This window comes from Oncorhynchus tshawytscha, linkage group LG27, assembly GCF_018296145.1.
Source record: "Oncorhynchus tshawytscha isolate Ot180627B linkage group LG27, Otsh_v2.0, whole genome shotgun sequence".
NCBI lineage: Eukaryota > Metazoa > Chordata > Actinopteri > Salmoniformes > Salmonidae > Oncorhynchus > Oncorhynchus tshawytscha.
The window spans coordinates 20,528,376-20,553,477 of NC_056455.1; the positions used below are offsets into that span (position 1 = coordinate 20,528,376).

A 25,102-nucleotide genomic window follows, 5' to 3' on the forward strand; every position below is an offset into this window, starting at 1 on the left:
ATATACAAGTGATACCAGTACCGAGTCGATGTGCAGGGTACTTGTGCGAGGTAATTGAGGTGGATATGTACTGTACATAAAGTGACAGATAGTAAACAGTAGCAGCAGTGTAAGAGTTGAGTCAGTTAGTGCAAAAATGGTCAATGCAGATAGTCCGGGTAGCTATTTGGTTAACTACTGTATTTAACTAACAAGTGGGGGTGGGTTGTCAGAGGGTGCGACTGGAGCAAAGGAGATATAAACATTTTGCAAAACAAACTCCTGGGGGTCTGCCTAGTTTTGGGGAGGGACAAAATGCGAGGGAACAGGAGGACTCAACAGAAAATAGTCCACATGGAGAGAGCATTTGGAATAGTTGAATGAATGGCATATGGGCAAGTTTGAAAGTTGACAGACGAATTGAGCAATGCGTGTTCTGCAAGTTATTCTTTTAAAATATTGATTTAGTTGGTTTTAGGGTAACGTATCATGATGTAACGTGGCTAGCCAGCTACAGTAGTTGAAGACTTTGAACAAACACGATACAGTGGGACAGTGAGCGCTTTAGCTCGCAACACCTCAGTGAACTGCCAGCTTTGCTAGACTAGCAAGAACACTTCTCGTTCAGTTTATCTTTACTCTTCTTTACGCTGTCGTCGAATTTGTCTTACATTTCACAGATAAGCTTGTTGCTAACGGTTTGATACCTGTCAAGTTTAACTTGTGGTTGTTGGACATGGTTGTCAATAACAGCTAGCTAGCTAAAGTTAGTCAGCCATCATTAATTTGTATTTTTCAACGTTGGACGGACTGAATGTTCACCTTTGGGATACTTAATGTTACTGTCAGTAAACCGCAACAAGACAACATCAACGTTGTATTTTAAACACGAGACAACATGCAAAAGTTCAACTCGACACACACTAGTACTCTTCCTCGGGACGCTGAGCTTCAGCAACGTTTAGCCGACAACGGGGGAGCCGGGGAGGCGATGAAGGAAAACGGCTCTGGGAAGAATCACATCCTTGCAGAACCTGCAGACAGTTCACTCTGTACCAAGAGAAAGATGCTGGTCGGCTTGGATGTTTTCTGTCTGTTTGTAGGTAAGAATTATGGTGAACCCCCTTTGCATATTATTTCACCCGTTTACCCATTTTATTTGACTGAATCTCAACGTAGCAACATGACATGCTTGTCTGCTTTGCATTAATTTAATTCTTAGCCTGTCTCAGTATTTCCATCTTATTTCCGAGGAAATATGCAGAGGTCAATATCATTAACATGAATATAATTAATAGTATGCATGCCACAGAATGGGCATTTATTGCACATAAATCTAGGACGGCTCACTCTCACATGTTGTCCAAGTGATGATAGATGACCATTTAATTAAACGCATTAACGTTACATTTATTAGCACAATTAGTTAAGGAGAAGAATCAACGGCAAAGTGCAACAGGTCTAGCAGTTCAACAGGTCACAATACAAGAATAAGTCCTTTCAAAAGCCAATTCAGCAACATTAGAATAAAACACGTTGCAACCCCTTCCCTGCTTGTGTTCTAATGCCAAAATTACACTTGTTCATTGTTTGCCTTGCTTCACTTCACTACAGCATTATCCCTCGCCAAGTATCTAAACTCCACTGAGTTGAGCAGATTCTAGAGCTTTTGAATTGAACCTCCAACTCCTTCTAGTCGCTATGCCTCGTTACTTACCTTGTAGGTCCACCTATGTTTGTCCTTTGTTGCGTGCATTTCTTTGCTGAAATCCATATTTCTTTTTATAAAACGTGAATCAAATACAACCACCGATGTTTTCCTTGTTGAGATGCAATTGGCATTCGCGGCTGAGTTGCCAACTTAGAGCACCAACAATGAGGAAACAGTCAGTGGTTGTATTTGAATAACGTTTCATTTTATTTTTTATTTTTTTATTTCAGCAAACAAAGAAAGGCACGCAACAACAGAGGACAAACATAGGTACATGATAATGAGTCAGAGATTCATTTAAGGAACTCTAGTCTGCACTCAACTCCATGGACGAGTTGTGGTACTTGGCAACAATATCTCTAATGTGTGCAACAAAGTTATTCTGCCAATTTAGGAGGCTATTATATAATTCAATAAAGCATCGGATAATGGCCCGGATACAGTTTGAATGCTGATAGGGTTAGCATTGATAAGCCATAATGTGGAACATGAGGCAATCTGACAATCACTCACAAACACAGAGGGACTAATGGGTTGCTACTCTGTGGTAGTTATCATTGGTTACTCCTCAACTAACATGAGTGAAACACAATTGTGTGCCTAACTACACCCCTGAAATGAAATGGGGGAGTGGGGTGTTGATCAGCCTCTCTGGTGCTAGCACTAAGTGAAAGCAGGGAAGAGTGGTTTGTTTTGAATTTGTTAACATGCCACAAACAGGACTATAAGGCGGAACCCGTCCAGGCAGACAGACAGGTCTGCCAGAGCACCGTTGGCGGTTACGAGCTGCCTGTTGCTTCCCAGACAGACACACTGACAGACAGGTTCACTCTCACCGTACAGCCTGTTATTTCTCCTTGCCTGCAGGTATGCTATTGCCTCCTCCTCTGCTAGGTAGCATGCTTGACACTCATCAAGTGTTTAGGAAGTGTCTGGTAAGTGCCAGACGGAGACTGACTGGCCCAGAGTCAGAAGATGGGAAGGAAATATACTTTTTCAGTTTTTCGTAGCTCAGCCTAATGAGAACATGTGGGCTGGTGTTGACTTTCCTTATCCCTGACTGCTGGTTGCATTGCAACACTAGTATTGACTCAATCACCGGGTTGCATGCTTGAAAGAACATGAGTGAGAGGAAGTGAAAGATTTAGAAAGTGTCTTTTTAAAGTCTCTCAAGACAAAGGGCAGCATGGCATGCTTGTCATCATCTTCCACAATTCACCACCATTATCTCTGGTATCATCATCTTCCCCCATTCACCACCATCACCTCTGGCATCATCCTCTTCCTCCATTCACCACCATCACCTCTGGCATCATCCTCTTCTGGCATCAGCCTTGTTAATTTAGTAGCAAGTAGGCAGTAGGAAGCTCTCTCATCCATTTATATGTAGATGATACAGTCTTGTACTCAGCTGGCCCCTCCCCAGATTTTGTGTTAAATGCTCTACAACAAAGCTTTCTTAGTGTCCAACAAGCTTTCTCTACCCTTAACCTTGTTCTGAACACCTTGTTCTGAACACAGAGACATCATTTACAGATCAGCAGGTAAGGGTGCTCTCGAGCGGCTAGATGTTCTTTTCCACTGGTTGATGCTTATTTATAAAACCCTCTTAGGCCTCACACCCCCCTATCTGAGATATCTACTGCACCCCTCATCCTCCACATACAACACCTGTTCTGCCAGTCACATTCTGTTAAAGGTCCCCAAAGCACACACATCCCTGGGTCGCTTGTCTTTTCAGTTCGCTGCAGCTAGCGACTGGAACGAGCTGCAACAAACACTCAAACTGGACAGTTTATCTCAATCTCTTCATTCAAAGACTCAATCATGGACACTCTTACTGACAGTTGTGGCTGATTTGTGTGATGTTGTCTCTAGTATTGTTGTCTCTACCTTCTTGCCCTTTGTGCTGTTGTCTGCCCAATAATGTTTGTACCATGTTTTGTGCTGCTACCATGTTGTGTTGCTACCATGCTGTTGTCATGTGTTGCTGCCTAGCTATGTTGTTGTCTTATGTCTGTCTTTATGTAGTGTTGTGTTGTCGCTCTTGTCGTAATGTTTGTCCTATATTCATATGTTATTTATGATTTATTTATTTATTTAAAAAATCCCAGCCCCCGTCCCTGCAGGAGGTATTTTGCCTTTTGGTAGGCCGTCATTGTAAATAAGAATTTGTTCTTAAATAACTTGCCTAGTTAAATAAAGGTGAAATAAAATAAATTAAAATATAAATGTACTTTTGGTTCTTTCTTGATAGATATGATTGTCGTCACTATCATCAGCTATATTGTGAATTAACGGTATGCCTTGTCTCTAGTTGTCTCTGTCTCCTCTCCAACAGTATGTCGTGTCTCTAGTTGTCTCTGTCTCCTCTCCAACAGTATGTCGTGTCTCTAGTTGTCTCTGTCTCCTCTCCAACAGTATGTCGTGTCTCTAGTTGTCTCTGTCTCCTCTCCAACAGTATGTCGTGTCTCTAGTTGTCTCTGTCTCCTCTCCAACAGTATGTCGTGTCTCTAGTTGTCTCTGTCTCCTCTCCAACAGTATGTCGTGTCTCCAGTTGTCTCTGTCTCCTCTCCAACAGTATGTCGTGTCTCTAGTTGTCTCTGTCTCCTCTCCAACAGTATGTTGTGTCTCCAGTTGTCTCTGTCTCCTCTCCAACAGTATGTCGTGTCTCTAGTTGTCTCTGTCTCCTCTCCAACAGTATGTCGTGTCTCTAGTTGTCTCTGTCTCCTCTCTAACAGTATGTTGTGTCTCCAGTTGTCTCTGTCTCCTCTCCAACAGTATGTCGTGTCTCTAGTTGTCTCTGTCTCCTCTCCAACAGTATGTCGTGTCTCTAGTTGTCTCTGTCTCCTCTCCAACAGTATGTCGTGTCTCCAGTTGTCTCTGTCTCCTCTCCAACAGTATGTCGTGTCTCTAGTTGTCTCTGTCTCCTCTCCAACAGTATGTCGTGTCTCTAGTTGTCTCTGTCTCCTCTCCAACAGTATGTCGTGTCTCCAGTTGTCTCTGTCTCCTCTCCAACAGTATGTCGTGTCTCTAGTTGTCTCTGTCTCCTCTCCAACAGTATGTCGTGTCTCTAGTTGTCTCTGTCTCCTCTCCAACAGTATGTCGTGTCTCCAGTTGTCTCTGTCTCCTCTCCAACAGTATGTCGTGTCTCTAGTTGTCTCTGTCTCCTCTCCAACAGTATGTCGTGTCTCTAGTTGTCTCTGTCTCCTCTCCAACAGTATGTCGTGTCTCTAGTTGTCTCTGTCTCCTCTCCAACAGTATGTTGTGTCTCCAGTTGTCTCTGTCTCCTCTCCAACAGTATGTCGTGTCTCTAGTTGTCTCTGTCTCCTCTCCAACAGTATGTCGTGTCTCTAGTTGTCTCTGTCTCCTCTCCAACAGTATGTTGTGTCTCCAGTTGTCTCTGTCTCCTCTCCAACAGTATGTCGTGTCTCTAGTTGTCTCTGTCTCCTCTCCAACAGTATGTCGTGTCTCTAGTTGTCTCTGTCTCCTCTCTAACAGTATGTCGTGTCTCCAGTGGTCTCTGTCTCCTCTCCAACAGTATGTCGTGTCTCTAGTTGTCTCTGTCTCCTTTCCAACAGTATGTCGTGTCTCCAGTTGTCTCTGTCTCCTCTCCAACAGTATTTCGTGTCTCGGAGTTTCAACCTAATTTCCCTAAATGTCAGCAGCAGATTCCTCAGGCTGTTGACCCTCGTTATCTGCCCCGTCAAGGGACTCATTTATTACTGTCACTCTGGAATTACCCCAAGGCATCGCATTCTAATGGCCTTATAAGTTATGAGGGAATCCACTTTGCTCAGTGGTCCCTTCTGTCTCAGACAGTACTTTACTGCAGTGAAGTAAACATGTTAACACGGTGGTATGGCATTACGAATGACTGTTATTAACACGGTGGTATGGCATTATGAATGACTGTTATTAACACGGTGGTATGGCATTATGAATGACTGTTATTAACACGGTGGTATGGCATTATGAATGCATGTTATTAACACGGTGGTATGGCATTACGAATGACTGTTATTAACACGGTGGTATGGCATTATGAATGACTGTTATTAACACGGTGGTATGGCATTATGAATGACTGTTATTAACACGGTGGTATGGCATTATGAATGACTGTTATTAACACTGTGGTATGGCATTATGAATGACTGTTATTAACACAGTGGTATGGCATTATGAATGACTGTTATTAACACGGTGGTATGGCATTATGAATGACTGTTATTAACACGGTGGTATGGCATTATGAATGACTGTTATTAACACGGTGGTATGGCATTATGAATGACTGTTAATCAGAGTCTAAAACCAGGATCAATTCATAATGAAGGCTTTCACTTTGGCTTTGACTTAAATACGTATGTGTGTGACCGTGTGTGTGACCGTGTGTGTGTGTGTGTGTGTGACCAGGTAATACTGTCCCCCAGATCAAAAATATGTCTAAGTGGGATGATTGATGTTTCACAGAGAGAGCATTTTTCTACTGTGTCAGTATGTCTCTCAAGCATACGGATGTCTCAATCTGTGTGTGTGCATTCCTCCTGCACGCATTATTGAGCTTTCAAAAGAGGAGCTCAGGTCTGAACAGAGTCCATGTTCTGTGGCCATGCTATGCTAGAGACACGGCATCCAGCAGCATAGGCAGGGTCAGAGGTGAGGGGTCAGTCATTGACGTACCTGTGGGCAGGCTGAGACAAGTCTGGTCCACTTATTTCCTGCTTTTCTTCCTGCCTCCCGTATGGCTGCCTGTCTCTCTCCGGCACAGGTGGTCCTCACCTGTGTCACCTGTGGTCCTCACCACTGTCATCACAGTTATTTGGGACCTTAAAAGTAATTGGAAGGGGATCTGAAGCCTTAAGTGGTTTGTGAAAACCATCAATTACAGTGACCACGCAGTCATTCATATTTGCTCAGGATAAAGATTCATAGATGAAATTAGAACCAAATCAATAGCAAAATTAGAGAATAGATTTTAACTGCCTCAACTAGGCTGGTTCAAATGTTTTTGAACAGCACTTAAAACTTCTTACGGATCATTGGGAGGCTAGCGTCTCACCTCGACAACATCCGGTGTAATTGCAGTGCGCGAAATTCAAATGACAAAAATCGTCATATTAAGGGTCCCAGATACATAACAAATGGTCCTTTTGATCAATAAAGTCCTTCTTTATATCCCCTAAAAGTCAGTTTCATTGGCGCGCTTGACTCAGTAATCCATCGGTTTCCCTCGTTCAAAATGCATACAAATGAATCCCGTAAATTACCAATAAACTTCTTCCAAACATATCAAACAACGTTCCTAATCAATCCTCAGGTTCCCTAATATGTAAATAAACAATACAATTTAAGACGGAGAATACCGGAGACCATTATCGGAGATAAATAACGAAGTATGCGCAATCACCCGAACGTGCAACAAACGCTACAGCCAAAATGGGAGCCACTTAATAAAACTACAAATTCTAGCTTATTTTTCAAAAACCAAGCCTGAAACTCTTTCTAAAGACTGTTGACATCTAGTGGAATCCCTATGAACTGCAATCTGGGAGGTATTCATTTTATATTTCCATTGACAGCCATAGTAATCAGGGGTGAGCTGAAAAAAATAAAATTCTGGATGGATTGTCCTCGGGTTTTCACCTGCCATATCAGTTCTGTTATACTCACGGACATTATTTTAACAGTTTTGGAAACTTTCAAGTGTTTTCTATCCAATACTACCAATTATATGCATATCCTAGCTTCTGGGCCTGAGTAACAGGCAGTTTACTTTGGGCACCTCATTCATCCAAACTTCCGAATACCGCCCCCTAGCTCGAATAAGTTTTTAAGCTCTCCCTGAGAGACAGTGACCGGTAAACACCACAGAGACGATTACTGGTAGTGTGTTGGACTGAGTGTGTGTGTCTGTGTGTAGGAGGGTAAGAAGACGTGAGGTAGCTCGCAAGAGAGGATGGCCTGTATCTCCCGGAGTGATCAGAGAAGGGGTCCTTGTTATCTGGGATCCTTGGGACGTCCATACCCCCCATTGAAGTTTACATTTAAAAGGGTTAGGGTTAGGTAAGGGTTATGGTTAGGGTTAGATAAGGATAGGGTTTAGGGTAGAGATAGCATTAACCTCAGAGCGAGTTTAAAGGTCCACTTCTTTCCTGCTTTTCTCCACTCGCTTTCCTGCTCTTTCTTCTTCGTGCTTCAACCATTTTGGGATGGAAGGTGTCCAGAAGAGGGGATGACGTGTGGTGAAGCGTGCGTGTGCATGTGTTTTCTTGGGCATACAATATGTTTGTGTAAGTGGGCTTGTGTTTCTGTTCAGCTGGCAGGGAAAGCTGTGGAGTGAGACAGTGAGAGGGCCAGCATGCTGCAGCATGCCACTGTGTCAGGAATATTTTAAGCAGTCCTCTCGCTCTGGGCCTGTGTGTGTAACCATGCGTGTGAGTTTGTCTGTGTGTTTTTAGTGCTCTTGCATGGTCATGTTGAACAGTGTGCGCTTGTGTGCATGTGCCTCTGTTTACAAATTCACTGATGCATTTTTACTCAATGTTTTTAGCCCTAATGGAATACATGATGAAGTCATTACATGGGAACATGGCAGTATTCTGATGTTGACAGATGCAGCTTCCAATAAAAGAAACCCAATCAAACGATTAGCTGAAGGAAAAAGTGATGCTACTCTTTCCCCAGTTGCTATAGGACATTTCCATCTAAAAGGAGCCATGAGCACCAACATGTTAAGTTCATAGGAGCATGTCAAATCAAAACTAAGAGTCTATTTTTGAGAAATTAAGGAATATATACATTTTCCAATTATTTTCCATCCTAAAAATGAGGAATAAGCAAAGACTTTGATTTGTGGTCAAACAGATGGGAAAAGGGTCTTAGACAACATCTAGCAGGAAAAGTCTGACAAGGTATTAGAAATGCATCCATATTGTAATATTGTAAGTTGTATTGTAAGTAAAGACCCCTGCCAACTAATATCAGCACTTATATTTAGTTTTGGAGAAATTATTTGCCTCCAGTAAGTTTAAGAAACATTGCCTTGTGCCTTGTAATTCCGTTATAAAAAACACACATTATCTTTCAGATATTTTCACATTTCTCTCCCTCATGAGGACTGAGGATAATGAAAGTTCACAGAAGTAATAGGTAAAGGTAGACCTTCCAGTTAGTTATAGTGTTTTTACTGATATCAAATTTATTCATTATTAAGTGATTAAAACTCGTAATTCTGTTACCAAATTGGTAATTGAATTACTGGAAAATCGGTAATGGAATTACTGCAATTGAATTGACTACAATGGGAAATCATAGTAGTCACAAACCACAGATGGGTCACCTGCTACTGTCCTCCCTTCAACTGACATACTGTTATGTTCAGTTCATAAGTGTTTTTTCCTCTTTCTGTCGTCTGGGGGGGCCGCATAAGTGTTTTTTCCTCTTTCTGTCATCTGGGGGCCGCATAAGTGTTTTTCCCTCTTTCTGTCGTCTGGGGGCCGCATAAGTGTTTTTTCCTCTTTCTGTCGTCTGGGGGCCGCATAAGTGTTTTTTCCTCTTTCTGTCGTCTGGGGGGCCGCATAAGTGTTTTTTCCTCTTTCTGTCGTCTGGGGGGCCGCATAAGTGTTTTTTCCTCTTTCTGTTGTCTGGGGGCCGCATAAGTGTTTTTTCCTCTTTCTGTCGTCTGGGGGCCGCATAAGTGTTTTTTCCTCTTTCTGTCATCTGGGGGCCGCATAAGTGTTTTTTCCTCTTTCTGTCATCTGGGGGCCGCATAAGTGTTTTTTCCTCTTTCTGTCGTCTGGGGGGCCGCATAAGTGTTTTTTCCTCTTTCTGTCGTCTGGGGGGCCGCATAAGTGTTTTTTCCTCTTTCTGTTGTCTGGGGGGCCGTATAAGTGTTTTTTCCTCTTTCTGTTGTCTGGGGGCCGCATAAGTGTTTTTTCCTCTTTCTGTCGTCTGGGGGGCCGCATAAGTGTTTTTTCCTCTTTCTGTTGTCTGGGGGCCGCATAAGTGTTTTTTCCTCTTTCTGTTGTCTGGGGGGCCGCATAAGTGTTTTTTCCTCTTTCTGTTGTCTGGGGGGCCGCATAAGTGTTTTTTCCTCTTTCTGTCGTCTGGGGGCCGCATAAGTGTTTTTTCCTCTTTCTGTTGTCTGGGGGGCCGCATAAGTGTTTTTTCCTCTTTCTGTTGTCTGGGGGCCGCATAAGTGTTTTTTCCTCTTTCTGTTGTCTGGGGGCCGCATAAGTGTTTTTTTTCCTCTTTCTGTCGTCTGGGGGGCCGCATAAGTGTTTTTTCCTCTTTCTGTTGTCTGGGGGGGCCGCATAAGTGTTTTTTCCTCTTTCTGTTGTCTGGGGGGGCCGCATAAGTGTTTTTTTTCGGTCCAAATAGTGTAAATAAAAAATTATTATTATCTGGTTGGAAAAACGCTTTCAGTGTATACTTAAATGACTAACGCCACATATAAAGTAAGTAGAAAAGACAATGGACCTATATATTTTAAAATACCGTAAAATGTATTAGAGAGAGGCTTCTATTTGAGTCAGGTGTCTATATCTGTAATTTGACACAGCTTTTGCTAATTTGCATAGTTAATTGTTTACTAAATAGTTTATTTACTTCCAGAATCGTAATAATTTTCTTAATTTCCTTCACTGTCACATTTCTTTTATCATAGAATGCCTCTCTCTCTATCGCTCTCTCTCTCTCTCTCTCTCGCTCTCTCTCTCGCTCTCTCTCTCTCAAAAAAACCCCAACCTTTTCCTTGACAGGGAGGCAGCAAATGGCTAGAAGATTCTTAATGGCGATTTAAAAAAAGATAGTTGCCATAATTTTTTTGAGTCGTTAACTGAATTATTTAATGTAACGAATCAAACATTAAACTGCTTAAAAATGTATGGTAATTCATGGTAACCTTCATGGTAAACAATTAATTTAGACCCACCGTTTCTTTGAGACTGGCATTTATTTGCTGAAATGTGTGCCGCTGCCCGGCTATTAAAAGGGAAGGGTGGCTATTTGAGACTGCTTTTAATTGAAGTTTTACGGTACTGTAATCTTTGAGAACTAACAATCACCAAAATGAAAGGAAGACAGTCATGGAGAATAGAAAATTCCCAAAACATTAATTTATCAGTATTGATTTTGCTATTATGTTTAAGCAAAAGAACACGGAATTAGCTATACCTTTAAAACTACAAACAATTCTCTACACTGCCTAGATAGGAGCCTCTAAATAAAATTCAGAAATTCAGCCTCATCGATGGGTTGGTCACGCCCATTGGCCTGAAACAGCCCCCGGCTGGGTGGGGAGTGGGAGCAGTGGCTATCTCCTCTGTAGGTAAAGATCCACTGTAGTGGTCAGAGGTCAGCTTGGGGTATCTCCCACACCCAAATTGCTACAAATTCTCCCTATTCTCCCTTTGGTGAAGTGAGTTTTTCCATATAATCGGTGTTAAGAATGAAGGGTAAAGCCTTGTGTGTCGGTTTGCCGTCTCTGGTTCCCCCTCAACCCTCCATTCCCTGTCTGTCAAAACAAATGAGTCCTCCTTCTACCCCCTGCTCCTCCATGTTGGCTTTCAGACAGCCCCCCTCCTGGTGCCTTCCCAGCATGGCCCCCTATCTACCCCATCATCCTATCCTCCTGACACATCTTACCTGCCGGATCCTCCTTTATCCACCTCAGCCCCAACCCTCTTCTGTCTGGCTGTCTGAAGCTCTTCCAACCACAGACAAACCACTAAACCAAACAGTCTGACAGCACAGTCCTCACTGCACATATCATATACCACAGACAAGCAGACAGAGCACTCCCCCCACCCTTACTGTCACACTGCAGACAGACAGCCGCCTCTCCAGCCACCCAGCCTGAACCACACACACCCTTACCTTCACGCTATGCCACAGACCACCAAACCCCTTTACATACATACCACCGAGACCGCCAGGCAGGCAGGCCCCTTTATGTTCCCCTACTCTCTGTCAGCCATCCCTCGCCACACATACCCTTAGCTCCAGAGCACGGCTGCAGTGCTGCAGGAACAAGTCAGGGGAGTGGGGTTAGAACAGAGAGGCTAGGGGGAAGCGTGTCTGGACCTGACGACAGCTACAGTAACAGTTACACAGCCTGGAAACTAGAGACAGCACTACCGATAGTGGGTGGGAGGGAGGGGGGTTCAGAGGCTTGGAAATTGGAAGTAGGCTTTCATCTCTTCCTCCTGATTTGTTTTTTGAGTTAGCTCTGTTGTTTCGTGGGACAGATAGACCGTGTATCGAGTGATAATGTTAGTGATTATGTGTGTAGTAAATAACATTCTGGTTGTGTGTGTATGTGAGTCCAGCTGCAGCAGATGCTGCTGATATCAGATAGCCAGTGAGATGCCGTTGGGCTGTTTTTGTTTCCCAGGCTTTGTCCCTTGATGATCAGTATTTTTGTGTAGGCATCATGGCAGACAAAACAGTGAACAGTGCACCCAGTTAGAACAATCCAGACAATTTAGGATAGAGATACCCCCCCCTATCCTGTACCACCTGGATCAGCCCAACAAGTATAAGCTGGGAGAAAGGACACTGTAGTGCTCATCCACATACATATTCGAGCAGGGCGTACACACACACACACACACACACACACACACACAGTCACTCTAATCAGGAGGATGGTGGTTTACTAGTCATAATCACAGCCCAGGTGCCAATGACTTCATCTCCTGTCTGAGGCTTACCAGGCTCACCCCTGTATAGTGGGTGTGTGTCCGTGTGTGTCTGTGTGTGTGTCCGTGTGTGTGTTGCACACCCAACTACTATTTTATACAAAGACTCTTTGTCCTTAAATGTCAGGTGAAACACAAAAGACGACTGGTCCTACTCTGCGACTCTCACTGACTCAACACAGATAGACATACACACTATGTTGTGGCCAGGACACATTGTCTAAGAACAGTCTTCGGGGAATAGAAGTCCAGCTCTGTATAGTAGACACATCTACCAGTTACAATGGTATTATTAGGGATTACAGCAGGGTTTACTAAAGTTAGAGTAACAGCACTTCTCTATGTGATGATTCACTACACCAGTTACAATGCTATTATTAGGGATTACAGCAGAGTTTACTAAAGTTAGAGTAACAGCACCTCTATGTAATGATTCACTACACCAGTTACAATGCTATTATTAGGGATTACAGCAGGGTTTACTAAAGTTAGAGTAACAGCACCTCTATGTAATGATTCACTACACCAGTTACAATGCTATTATTAGGGATTACAGCAGGGTTTACTAAAGTTAGAGTAACAGCACCTCTCTATGTGATGATTCACTACATCAGTAGCAGTAGATTGACTTCTGGATAAACAAGCAGCTTAGACCTGAGGTTGAGGACCAGAGGCCCTGGCACTGGCCCTAGAGGCCTGCCTGGCTGAAGAGAGACAGACCACCCCTGGAGGGTAGTAGGGGAGCGTTCTCCTCTCTTCCCCAGTGACTGTCCCCTCCCCTGCCCAGGACAGTGTGTGTTCACCCCTCAAGAGATCCAGTGGTCACTGGTCACTCAGCACCCATGGTATACTATATAGTGACTGTCACCTAAAATGTTGGTTGATGCCCTGTTGAGTAGTAGGCTATGTCACAGTCTAGTATTGATATTCATGTGTTAATAATATACTAGTACTGTTTGGTGAAGCTGTTAGTTTGGGTCTGTCTGTGTGTTTGTTCAGTGCCTGTCTATGGGTTGTTTAGTTTGCTGTGGTTTCTTTGGCTCCAGGGTGGTTTATTTGGTTAGCTATGGTTGGTTGAGGTTTTTGTGGGTAGTTTGGGTTTTTATGTGGCTTGTTTGGTTGCGTGTTAGTCCATGTGGTGTTTTGTGGGTTGTTTGTGTGTGCAAGTGGGGTTTGTGTGTGTGTGTTCTGGGGGTATTCTGCTGGACGAGGCGAGGTCCTGTTTACAGAGCAGGTCCCAACAGAGCCCAGTTCTCTGACCCTCACATTCCAGAACCACCGCTAATCGTCTCCGTCTGTGAAACACTTCACCACATCTCTCAATTCTCAATCTCTCTCTCCCTCTCTAGAGCCCCCCAACCCCTTATCCATCCCCCTCTCTCTCCCTCTCTAGAGCCCCCAACCCCTTATCCATCCCCCTCTCTCTCCCTCTCTCTCGCCCCCCCCAACCCCTTATCCATCCCCCTCTCTCTCCCTTTCTCTGTTTGTCAATTTTCCGTACCCCCTCTAACCATGTTTTCCAGTCTTTTGAGTTTGACACTGTTTTATTGACTGGTACTCATTATGAGTAATATGCCCTCAAAGCATCTGCATAAATAACACACATAATAACTAACACGTAACATCTGCCCCCTCCTCCACCCTCCTGCTCTCTGCTCTCTCTCTCTCTGTCTTTATTCTCTTCTGTTTTTCTCTGTGTTGTTGTTCTCTTCTCACAGTGAGCTCATTCTGGGCTGTGGTCATAGAAGTGTAAATTAGAACCAGAAGAGTTTCTGAAGAGTGGGGCACATATCCCCTCTCCTCCCATTCCCTCGCCCTCTCTCTCTTCCTGTTTCTCCTCCCTCTCTGTCTCTCCCTTTGACTATTTGAAAGCATTCCAACTCCGTCCAACAGCACATTTGGCCCGTGTGTGTGTGGGTCTATGTTAGTGTTTCTCTCTCTCTCCCTCTCTCGCTGCTCCACTCTGCTCTGCTGCTGTGTCCTCTGAGGCTGCTCTTGGCCAGGTGCAGCGGTTTGCTCACAGCTGCCTGACAGATGAGGTGAGGGGCTCTGGAGTGTCTTTTGCATCTTCTTGTGAAAGCGTTTAGAGACGGTGTAAATCCCAGTGTAAAGACTGGAACTTTACTGGGACTGGCTGAGACCTCTCAGACCTCTGAGGTTGTATAGGTGCAGGCTCGGTTGACAGTGTGTGTTCTGCTGCAGAACATATCACATATGTGTTCTGTGTGTTCTCCATGGTTTCACAGTGATGTGTGTTTGGGAAGTTTGTATAAGATGTGTTTTGTGGATTGATGTTGGTATGTGGCAAACTGGCCTCTTTTTTGTGTGGACTGTGTTGTTTGAGAGTAGCATTTTGAGGAGCTCTGTAAGCGAGCGTTTTTGGGTCCCGGCCATGTGAGCCCAGGCTGTCAAATCAAGTCAAATGTTATTGGTCATACACGTGTTTAGCAGATGTTATTGCGGGTGTAGCGAAATGCTTGTGTTTCTATCTCCGACAGTGCAGTAATATCTAACAAGTAATATCTAACGATTTCAATACACACACATCTATGTAAAGGAATGGAATTAAGAATATATAAATATATGGACGAGCAATGTCAGAGCGGTACAGACTAAGATACAGTACAATAGAATGCAGTATATATCAATGAGATGAGTAATGGAACATGTATAAACATTATTAAAGTGACTAGTGTTCCATTTATTAAAGTGGCCGATGATTTCAAGCCTATGTATATAGGCAGCAGCTCTAATGTGCTGCTTTATGGACTTTAACACACAAATGTGGAAATGACAACACACACATATTTACAGAGCGGTCAATACATCATTGACAGGGTCGCGGTCATATTTTGCCTACTGAGTGGTTGATGGCTCCCATTACTGTGAGAAACACACTAGAGGATCCAGCACTAACGCCTCAACCAGCCAGCCCCACACTTTTATTATGGCAGGAATGGAGACGCTGTCCATTAGCAGACTGACAAACCACAATAACATTGATTATAACCGTAACTCTGGCCAGAGAGTACAGAGAGAGAGAGAGAGAATTGTGGTAAAGAAGTAGCCTATTGTGGTGGATGGCCCAAGCGTAGACACCACCATGTCATGTGTTTTTAGAGTAAAGCTATAAAACCTATACAGGGTTTCAGCCCCTGACCTTGTCAGTGTGTGCTTGAGTCAAGAGAACCACATCTCTCTTCTGGGCCGTTCCATATGATTTCAATCCCTTTCTGACTGCACCTCTTTTGGTTTGAATGAAACCTTTCATACATGTTTGCCCATGTTGGAAGTGGTCAGAAAGGGACTTTTTTAACCTGAATGCCAAAACATTCAGGAGATGGAGGTTCTCAAAGTTGACCCATTTTTCATAACCCACACTACCATGAGAAAAATGGTAAAAATCCCTTTAAGTACCTAAGTAAGGCCTCCTGATGCATTTACCTTCATCTCTGTCTTTGTACTGAGTCATGGTACTCGGTCCTTACCAACTCCAGACAGCCACTCTCTCTCACTTCTCTGGGAGAGATCTGGCTTTTCTACGGTGGTCTGGAGTTAGGCCCTTGTGTGATGTCAGAGGCTCTGTAGAGGGCTGCAGCTTGGAGTCGCACGCCATGGTGTGTTTATGTGTGTGCCGTGTGTGTGTGTGTGTGTGCGTGTGTGTGTGGTCTAAATGCGTCTGAAATGAGGAGCATGTGATTCTGGCAGGAGAAGTAGATCAGGCAAAGATCAGGGTCAGGTGAGATGTTTGCACTATCTCTCTCTTCTCTTGCTCTCTCCCCTCTGTCTAGCTCTTCTCTCTCTGCTGTCGTCAGAGCCTCTGCTATCTGCCTGCAACGTGTTTCCCCCTCCCTCCCTCCCTCCCTCCCTCCCTCCCTCCCTCCCTCCCTCCCTCCCTCCCTCCCTCCCTCCCTCCCTCCCTCCCTCCCTCCCTCCCTCCCTCCCTCCCTCCCTCCCTCCCTCCGTCTTTCAGGCCCTCCCGTGCCTTCTCTTAACCAGAGGATATGTCTGTTTGGTCTTTATCTCTGACAAACTTCCAGTATTAGCAAAGGTCTTCTGACAATCTTCCATACTTCCAGTATTAACAAAGGTCACAAGCAGACATTTGCTGTATACTGCAGTAACCGTACCCTGCTTATAAGCCAATGATGCTACACTACTCATTTTCATTCCTAAATTATATTGGTCCTTAGGTACATTGATGTGTGTGTAGGTTCTTAACTGTATGTCTTGGGGTGAAAGGGTGGCTGTATGGATCTGTTTTGGTAGTATTTATGATTGACTGACTGGTACTGTGAGTGAGATATATCTGTAGAGTATTCATGGTTATATAGTGCAGGTAGACTGAAACCTGTTGAACTCTGGTAGACTCACAGAAAGTCACACTGAAGGTCAGTGAGCCATGTCCTTCTCCCGTCTGCTACTGTTGATCTACAGTCTCTAATGGCCTGTGTTGTCCTCTCCTCCTGTCACGTAGTCTCTCTGAGATTTCCTGGCAGCAGCAGTGTTTGCCTGGGCCCGCTCCAGTTCCAGGCTCTATGATGAGAGAGAGGTTAATCATTAGTCCCATGCTCTCTCTGCTCCATGGGGGAGAGGGCTATGGGGGCATGGGATAGGGGACTACATGATGGGCTAGAGGGGCTGTGGGGAGCAGAGAGAGGAACTAGAAGGATAGTTTGGAAGTTCAGAGTGAGTGTAGTGGTGTAGATTTAATTTCAGATATAGCCTTGGATTTGATTTCATCCTCCCTGCTGTGTGACTGGTGCCAGTATCATAACGAGGTTGCACAATCTTTACCCAATGAACTTTCACCAGCAGCAGGGCAGGTTGCAGCGAGGTTTGTTTGCTTAAGAAAGACAGACCATGACTACCCTTTACGCTTTCCTTACACACACACTTTTAATTGGTTAGCCAACCAGGAAATAAAAATAAGAAGGTAATGTGTAACTACATTGATTTAATAAATATTCTGCCAATACAGTGGTAGTTAATGTTTAATGTTGTACGCTCCTTGTGCATCTCTGTGCCACACTACACTATTTCTTTTCCCTTATTATTGGACACAAAAGACTACTCTATTCCCTTTCTATTGGAGGTCTCTGCAGTCACGTTATAGTCTATACTGTAGCCTGGCTATTACTTTACTGTAAAACCCTTTGGCTTTCACCACTTTGTCATTTTCTGTGTAATAGACTCTCTCTGTCTCCTCTCCTCCTGAATAATCCTTCATTCTGCACTGTCATCTCTGTCTCTCTCTCGTCTCCCCCTCCTCCAGCCTCTCTGGTGGAGCTCCAGTATGTAAGGAATGCCAGATACTTTGGGAGATCTTGAATCCAGTCAGTGGATGACTGACAGGCCTAAGACCCGCCCCCTCCTCAGATTGCACCCAGGCCTATATCCTGTCTCCTAAACCCTTCTCATATAAAACAGGATCAAGGATCAATGACACCTCTTTGTCTTGGCTCGCTGTGCGATGCGTCACTCTTACTCTTTTCTCACATACACACACACACACACACACACACACACACACACACACACACACACACACACACACACACACACACACACACACACACACCTCATATTTTCTTCCTGTTCTGTCTCTTCATCTCCCTCATAACTGTGTCTAAACCCCCCCTTCTCTCTCTGTCTCTCCAGCCTCCATCCCATTCTTTGCGTGTGAGTTGAAGGCGGTGACTCCATACCGGAGGGGTTTCTTCTGTGGGGACCAGAGCATTACCTACCCCTACCTGGAGAGAGAGGCCATCCCTGACGCACTGCTCATCACTGGGGGCATTGTCATCACTGGCCTCACGGTGAGACACACAACACGACACACCACTTACACACTGTAGGATCTTACTGAGTATACACACATGACATACTATCACCACTTACACACTGTAGGATCTTACTGAGTATATACACATGACATACTATCACCACTTACACACTGTAGGATCTTACTGAGTATATACACATGACATACTATCACCACTTACACACTGTAGGATCTTACTGAGTATATACACATGACATACTATCACCACTTACACACTGTAGGATCTTACTGAGTATACACACATGACATACTATCACCACTTACACACTGTAGGATCTTACTGAGTATACACACATGACTTACTATCACCACTTACACACTGTAGGATCTTACTGAGTATACACACATGACTTACTATCACCACTTACACACTGTAGGATCTTACTGAGTATATACACATGACATACTATCACCACTTACACACTGTAGGATCTTACTGAGTATATACACATGACATACTATCACCACTTACACACTGTAGGATCTTACTGAGTATATACACATGACATACTATCACCACTTACACACTGTAGGATCTTACTGAGTATATACACATGACATACTATCACCACTTACACACTGTAGGATCTTACTGAGTATATACACATGACATACTATCACCACTTACACACTGTAGGATCTTACTGAGTATATACACATGACATACTATCACCACTTACACACTCACTGTAAGCAGACAAGAGGTTCACCTGGAAGTAGATGTATTTATGAGCCATTCAATATTTAGCCTTTATTTAGTCAGGTCATTGAAAAAACCTTCTCTTTTACAATACGCTGTGAAAGTGTAGCGTCCTTTTTCTACCGTATCTAGCACAGCTTTTTTACGAAGAGGACTGATTCTAACTCTTGTTCCTCCTCTTCTTCCCTGGCCAGATTGCGCTGGGCGAGTGTTACCGGGTTCGATTCCGTGAGGTGCAATCGCGGGCCTTCGTGCGCAACCTCTACGTGTCCTGCCTCTATAAGGAGCTGGGAAGCTTCCTGTTCGGCTGCTGCGTGGGCCAATCATTGACCAACATGGCCAAGCTGAGTGTGGGGCGCCTGCGACCTAACTTCCTGTCGGTGTGCAACGTGACATACGCCTCGCTCAACTGCGTCCCCGGCTCCTACGTGGCCCAGGTCACCTGCAGGCAGCCCAAACACAAGATGGTGGAGGAGGCCAGGTCAGTACCGAGAGAGACGCCTTCGCTATTCACACTATAGGGCCAGGCCTGGCCAAACTGAGCTGGCCTGGTTACACACACACACCATAGTTGCTGGAACCGTGCAGGAAAGGACAAGGTGAAAATAAATATCAGAACTAGCACTGTGCAGTTGTGGTTGGTCCTGTAATGTGAATCAAGCTTCAGTGTATCAGAGTTGGGCTCAATTCGAGCTCAATTCCTGTCAGTTGGATTGGATATGAGATTTTTCCATTTTTATGCAATCCTGAAAAGTCATTCACTGACTGGAATTGAGATGGAATAGACCCAAACGCTGCTAGTCTAGTCAAAGTGAAAGTCTGTCTTTGTGAGAAACTATTGGTATGTTTATTACCATAGATTGAGATGGAGCAATATTGACACTAGATAACTGGGTTAATGAATGACATCCCTGTTATCCCTTTATCTTTCAGGAAGTCCTTTTTCTCTGGCCATTCCTCCTTTGCCATGTACACCATGCTCTACCTGGCGGTAAGTGTCACTGGCAATTGGAGAGACACACACACACACACACACACACACACACTTGCACGTGCCTGTGGCGACAAAGAACAGCACACCTGCCAAGTAACGTTTATACACTTGAAGTCAACTGCTTTAGCTGGGATTACTACAGATTAGTTGAAGGAAGGAAAGAATGTTCTTTGACAGTTTTAACTTTCACTGTAATTATGAAAGAAGATATTGGACACTTTGTCCCTGTAGAGGTGGAGTGCACACTCACTCACACACATACTCATAAACACTCAGACATTCAAACACACTCACATACACACACTGTACATGCAAACTGAGAATGGCAACTTTTCAAAAGCCGTCCTGCCTGAAATGAAAAGGGAGAGGGAGGAAGTTTTCCACAGGGAACATGAATAGAGGGAGAGATGTAGGGGGGGGCTGCTGAGAGATCCACAGGCTTCTTTCAACAAGAGAACCCCACTCCCCTCCTCTCTCTCTCTCTACTGGACCATTGGTGAGGAACACATTGTGGGGTGAGAAATGACAGAGGAAGACAAAAGCCCATCATGGCTCAAGCATTTGTTCCCATAATGTATTCATTCACATTCTAAATGGAATTCCTCCACTTCATTAAGTCTCCAATGGTCCGGAATATGACTAGAATAATCGCAAAACTATTTACGGGAAATATATATGAAACTCATTCAATTTCAATCTGATAAAAGGAGAGGATTCACCATTCAAAAACATTGTTAATAGATTTCTCGGGTCCTCCCCTCCCCTCCTCACCCCCACTTCACCCCCATCAGAAAGGGACAGAGAGAAAGAGGAAGAGAAAGAGAGTGAGGCATTGAGAGCAGTTGAGTGTCCTGAGAAAAACAAGGGGCCTCATTCTTCATTCTGTCTCCTCTTCTCCCTCTCTTCTCCCTCTATCTTCCCTCCATCCCGTCTGTGGCTTCCTGGCGTATAGCTAGTACTACTACTGCAGACTGACTGTGTCCTTTAGAATCCATGGGACCTGCAGCGACATGCAACCAGGGCCCTGGGCCAGCTGCTGGGGTTGGAGGGCAAGAAGACTGACACCTGCTTCCAGCTCCCCTCCCCTCCGGAGGAATACGTTCCACATGTTCCAGTGACAGGCCCAGGCCTGGCAGCAGTCACCTCAGAAACAGCACCATGCATCTCTACAGTTAATCCCTGACCCCTCAGTCAGTCTCTGTCTGGTCCCTGACTGACAGACCCTCCTCCTCTATTGTAGTAATGATGGGGCTTGGAGGGCAAGATGAGATGGAGGAGAGGTTTATTAGGGTGCTGAGCCCAGTGTGGATGGACAAATGCCAGGTCCTCTTCCTCACCCTCTAGATGTGTGTGTGTTAACTGTGTTTAATGTACCATGTGACCAGATCACTGGAAATAACCAACTACGCTGCAGTTTATGCACACACACAGACGCATGCAAAAATGCATGAGAGGGCCTGCACACACACACACACTTCTCATATTTGAAGGCTCTGATCATGTGACGCTGCTCTCCTTCTCCAGTTCTACCTGCAGGCGCGGTTGTCATGGCGAGGGGCTCGTCTGCTGCGCCCACTGCTACAGTTCCTGCTGGTGATGATAGCCGTGTACACCGGGCTGAGCCGCATCTCTGACTACCGCCACCACCCCACCGACGTGATCACCGGCTTCATCCAGGGAGGCCTCACCGCCTACTGGGTGGTAAGTGTCTGTCTCTCTCCTCCCTCTGCTCTATGGAGCTGTGGGATTGGGAACAAATGTGTTGATGTATGATCTCCTGTGTCATTCAGGCTTACAGGATTAAATAATGTCAACCATGCCTGCCTAAACAATAACAGGGCATCATGTCCTATCCATCTGCCTGTACAATCTGTATTTATCTGCCTATACAATCTGTATTTGTCTCATTCAGTCCCTATATGGTGGGATCTCATCTGGGTCAGGCTGAGCAGTATAACCAGTCTCTCTGGCGGTTGGGATATCTGTCTTATGTTTGACGGATTCTCTTGGTTGCCTTTGTGTGTTTGACGGACAGTGTTCCATCTCTATGTATCTGTGTTTGACGGACAGAGTTCCATCTCTATGTATCTGTGTTTGACGGACTGTGTTCCATCTCTATGTATCTGTGTTTGACGGACAGTGTTCCATCTCTATGTATCTGTGTTTGACGGACAGAGTTCCATCTCTATGTATCTGTGTTTGACGGACTGTGTTCCATCTCTATGTATCTGTGTTTGACGGACAGTGTTCCATCTCTATGTATCTGTGTTTGACGGACAGTGTTCCATCTCTATGTATCTGTGTTTGACGGACAGTGTTCCATCTCTATGTATCTGTGTTTGACAGACACTGTTTTATCTGTGTCTCTCCAGGCCTTCTATATTTCCTCCATGTTTAAGAACAACCGTCCAGAACTGTCTCCCACCAGCATGTCTCTGGAGAGCCCCCTGTCCAGCCAACAGACCGTCTGCTAGCACCACCTGCCCCAACACACCCCTCCTCACCTATCTGGACGGATGGGAGAAAAGACAGAAAGAGAGAGAGAGAGGGAGAGACAGTCAGATAGCAGAGGTGAGCAGCACATGGAGGGACAGGGAGGGAGACAAGGTGTGTGAAAAGGAAGGGGGATGAGATAAGAGGTAGAGCAGGTAAAGAGCGTTCTAGCAAGTACACACATGTTCTGATGAATACGTCAAGACACGCACGCACACGTAGTGCCACCTCTCTCTCTCTCACTAACACACACTACCATCTAACACACACACACCAAATCACTGTAGAGTACAACCCGTCCACATGGAGATATGCATAGTAATTTTACAGAAATTTTGTATATGAAAAACGACAAATGTTTCTATTTTTCAAATGAGAGTCGTAGATGAAGCTGCTAATAATAATGATTTTTTTCCTGTTCTAAGTAGAATATGTTTTATATGTGATGGTGGTTAGTGGGCAGTGCATTAGGTTAGCTCTCACAAACACACGGTCAGTCAGTGTCTCTAAATGATCTTCATTGGTCGTCACTTCGTTGGTCATCCTCTGACCAGCCTAGATGATGACATCATCAGCTGGACTCCACTTCTTCAGCTTGACGTCCCCTGACTCTAATTCTGTGGATGTCTCATTGACGTCCCCTGACTCTAATTCTGTGGATGTCTCATTGATGCCCCCTGACCCCTGACTCTAATTCTGTGGATGTCTCATTGTGTGAAACGAGACAGTCAGAACTGAACTGTTATTTCAGACCTCTACATGGAACAACAGCGCTGCATGGAGTGACAAACCCTGGCAACCAATAAGGAAGGAGCACTGGCCTCGTGTGCCCTCTTTACCAGTACCCTCTCATCCTTCACCCTCTAACTACACAGCAACTAATAGAGGATGTCATGGACAAAGACAAAAGAGAACACTTTGTATTAAACCAAGTATCTTAACTTCAGTTACCCAGGAGTGATAGGGTGGAAATCTGCTTTGCCCAGGTTACGTCCCCTCCCCTTCACTCCCACGCTTTTCCATGTCTGTACTCTGTACTAACCACTTATTACTGTGTCTCAGAGGCGGAGCTATGACTGAACCCTGTAACCTTTGACCTATTACCCTGACCTCTGAGCTGCACCTTGAGTTATGCCACTCTCACAGGGGAGCCAAAATGGCTGCCTCCTGTTGCCTATGGCAGAGGTCCCCTGTATATTCCTATTAATAGCACTTGAACTACATAATGGAACCTACTCTGATAGTATAATTGATATTATATATATTTTATCTCAAGTTTGAATAATCAGTGTTTTACTTCTCTTAATATGTCACTCTCATACGGTATATGTTTTAGTTTTTTCCAAATGATAATTATTCAAATTGAATGTAAATAGATATGTCTTTTTTATAAACCACACAGAATTTCAAAAGTATTATTAGTGCCATTTTTGGACAGTTTTTTTTTCACGTTTATGTGTTATGTGTCTGTGTTGTTGATCAGGTACGCAGAGTTGTTGTTATTGTCATAACGACTAGACTGAGCCAGAGCTATTATCAGAAAGCTATTTCTTGTTTCCAGTTTTGTGTTTTTTCTTTCTCTGTGAATGCCAGAATGGCTGAAAATAACCACTGTACTCAAAAAACCAAACCAATAAAATGAATGTTGAATCTTTTGACCTCCTATTGTCCACTGATATTCCTTAATGTCTCACACACTTTTTTTCTTTCTGCACAGAAACAATGTTTGTCGTCTGACTGTTTATATGCTCAACAGAGTAAAGAATCAGTTGTTCGTCACACACACATGACCAGTAAGTACGTTCAAGCTTAGTTCAGGAGAAGTTAGAGGGGAAACCGAGAGCAACAAAAAATATTGAATTCTAAAGTCACAAGTGACTTCACCTCTAGTTTCTGACTGGGAAAGAACCCACCTACTTTCTCCCTCCACCACCCCGCTCTCCTTTCTCCCTCCCTTCTCTACCTCCCTCTCTCTTTCAATCCTTTTGGAGTGCAGCAGAGCGCGCTGGGCTTTTTGGGGATCATGCTGCCATGGCGATGCCTGGCTAGATAGTGGGCTGGGGAGGTGGAGGCCTGGCTGAGTGAGAAGAATAAAAGGCAGCTGAGATCAGAGTGAGAGAAAGGGAAGGCTGCAGTAATGGGTGTGTATGGAGGTGAGGAAAGGGGAGGGCTGGCATGTAGCGGGAGAACAGGATGAAGGGAGAAGCTGAGGTTCAGTAATGAAGGGAAGGAGTAATGGGTGTGTATGGAGGTGAGGAAAGGGGAGGGCTGGCATGTAGCGGGAGAACAGGATGAAGGGAGAAGCTGAGGTTCAGTAATGAAGGGAAGGAGTAATGGGTGTGTATGGAGGTGAGGAAAGGGGAGGGCTGGCATGTAGCGGGAGAACAGGATGAAGGGAGAAGCTGGTGTTCAGTAATGAAGGGAAGGAGTAATGGGTGTGTATGGAGGTGAGGAAAGGGGAGGGCTGGCATGCAGTGGGAGAACAGGATGAAGGGAGAAGTTGGGGTTCAGTAATGAAGGGAAGGAGTAATGGGTGTGTATGGAGGTGAGGAAAGGGGAGGGCTGGCATGTAGCGGGAGAACAGGATGAAGGGAGAAGCTGAGGTTCAGTAATGAAGGGAAGGCTGCAGTAATGGGTGTGTATGGAGGTGAGGAAAGGGGAGGGCTGGCATGTA

The 25,102-nt window shown here is 44.6% G+C and overlaps 1 protein-coding gene across 1 annotated transcript; it reads left to right on the forward strand.

The window, feature by feature from the left end:
• Positions 1-129: 129 nt before the first annotated feature.
• Positions 130-24,091, forward strand: ppap2d (phosphatidic acid phosphatase type 2D). Its single transcript, XM_042307198.1, has 6 exons — positions 130-1,082; positions 18,058-18,215; positions 19,136-19,422; positions 19,875-19,932; positions 21,460-21,636; positions 22,308-24,091. The coding sequence occupies exons 1-6, from the start codon at positions 878-880 to the stop codon at positions 22,407-22,409; spliced, it is 987 nt and encodes a 328-aa protein (XP_042163132.1). The 5' UTR covers positions 130-877; the 3' UTR covers positions 22,410-24,091.
• The last annotated feature ends 1,011 nt before the right edge of the window (positions 24,092-25,102 follow it).

Excerpts from the sequence above, each read along its gene's own strand:
- ppap2d (XM_042307198.1), top strand. The coding sequence starts at position 878 with ATGCAAAAGTTCAACTCGACACACACTAGTACTCTTCCTCGGGACGCT. Across the intron at positions 18,216-19,135 it reads TTGTCATCACTGGCCTCACG|ATTGCGCTGGGCGAGTGTTA; the intron begins GTGAGACACACA and ends TTCCCTGGCCAG. Across the intron at positions 19,933-21,459 it reads ACACCATGCTCTACCTGGCG|TTCTACCTGCAGGCGCGGTT; the intron begins GTAAGTGTCACT and ends CTCCTTCTCCAG.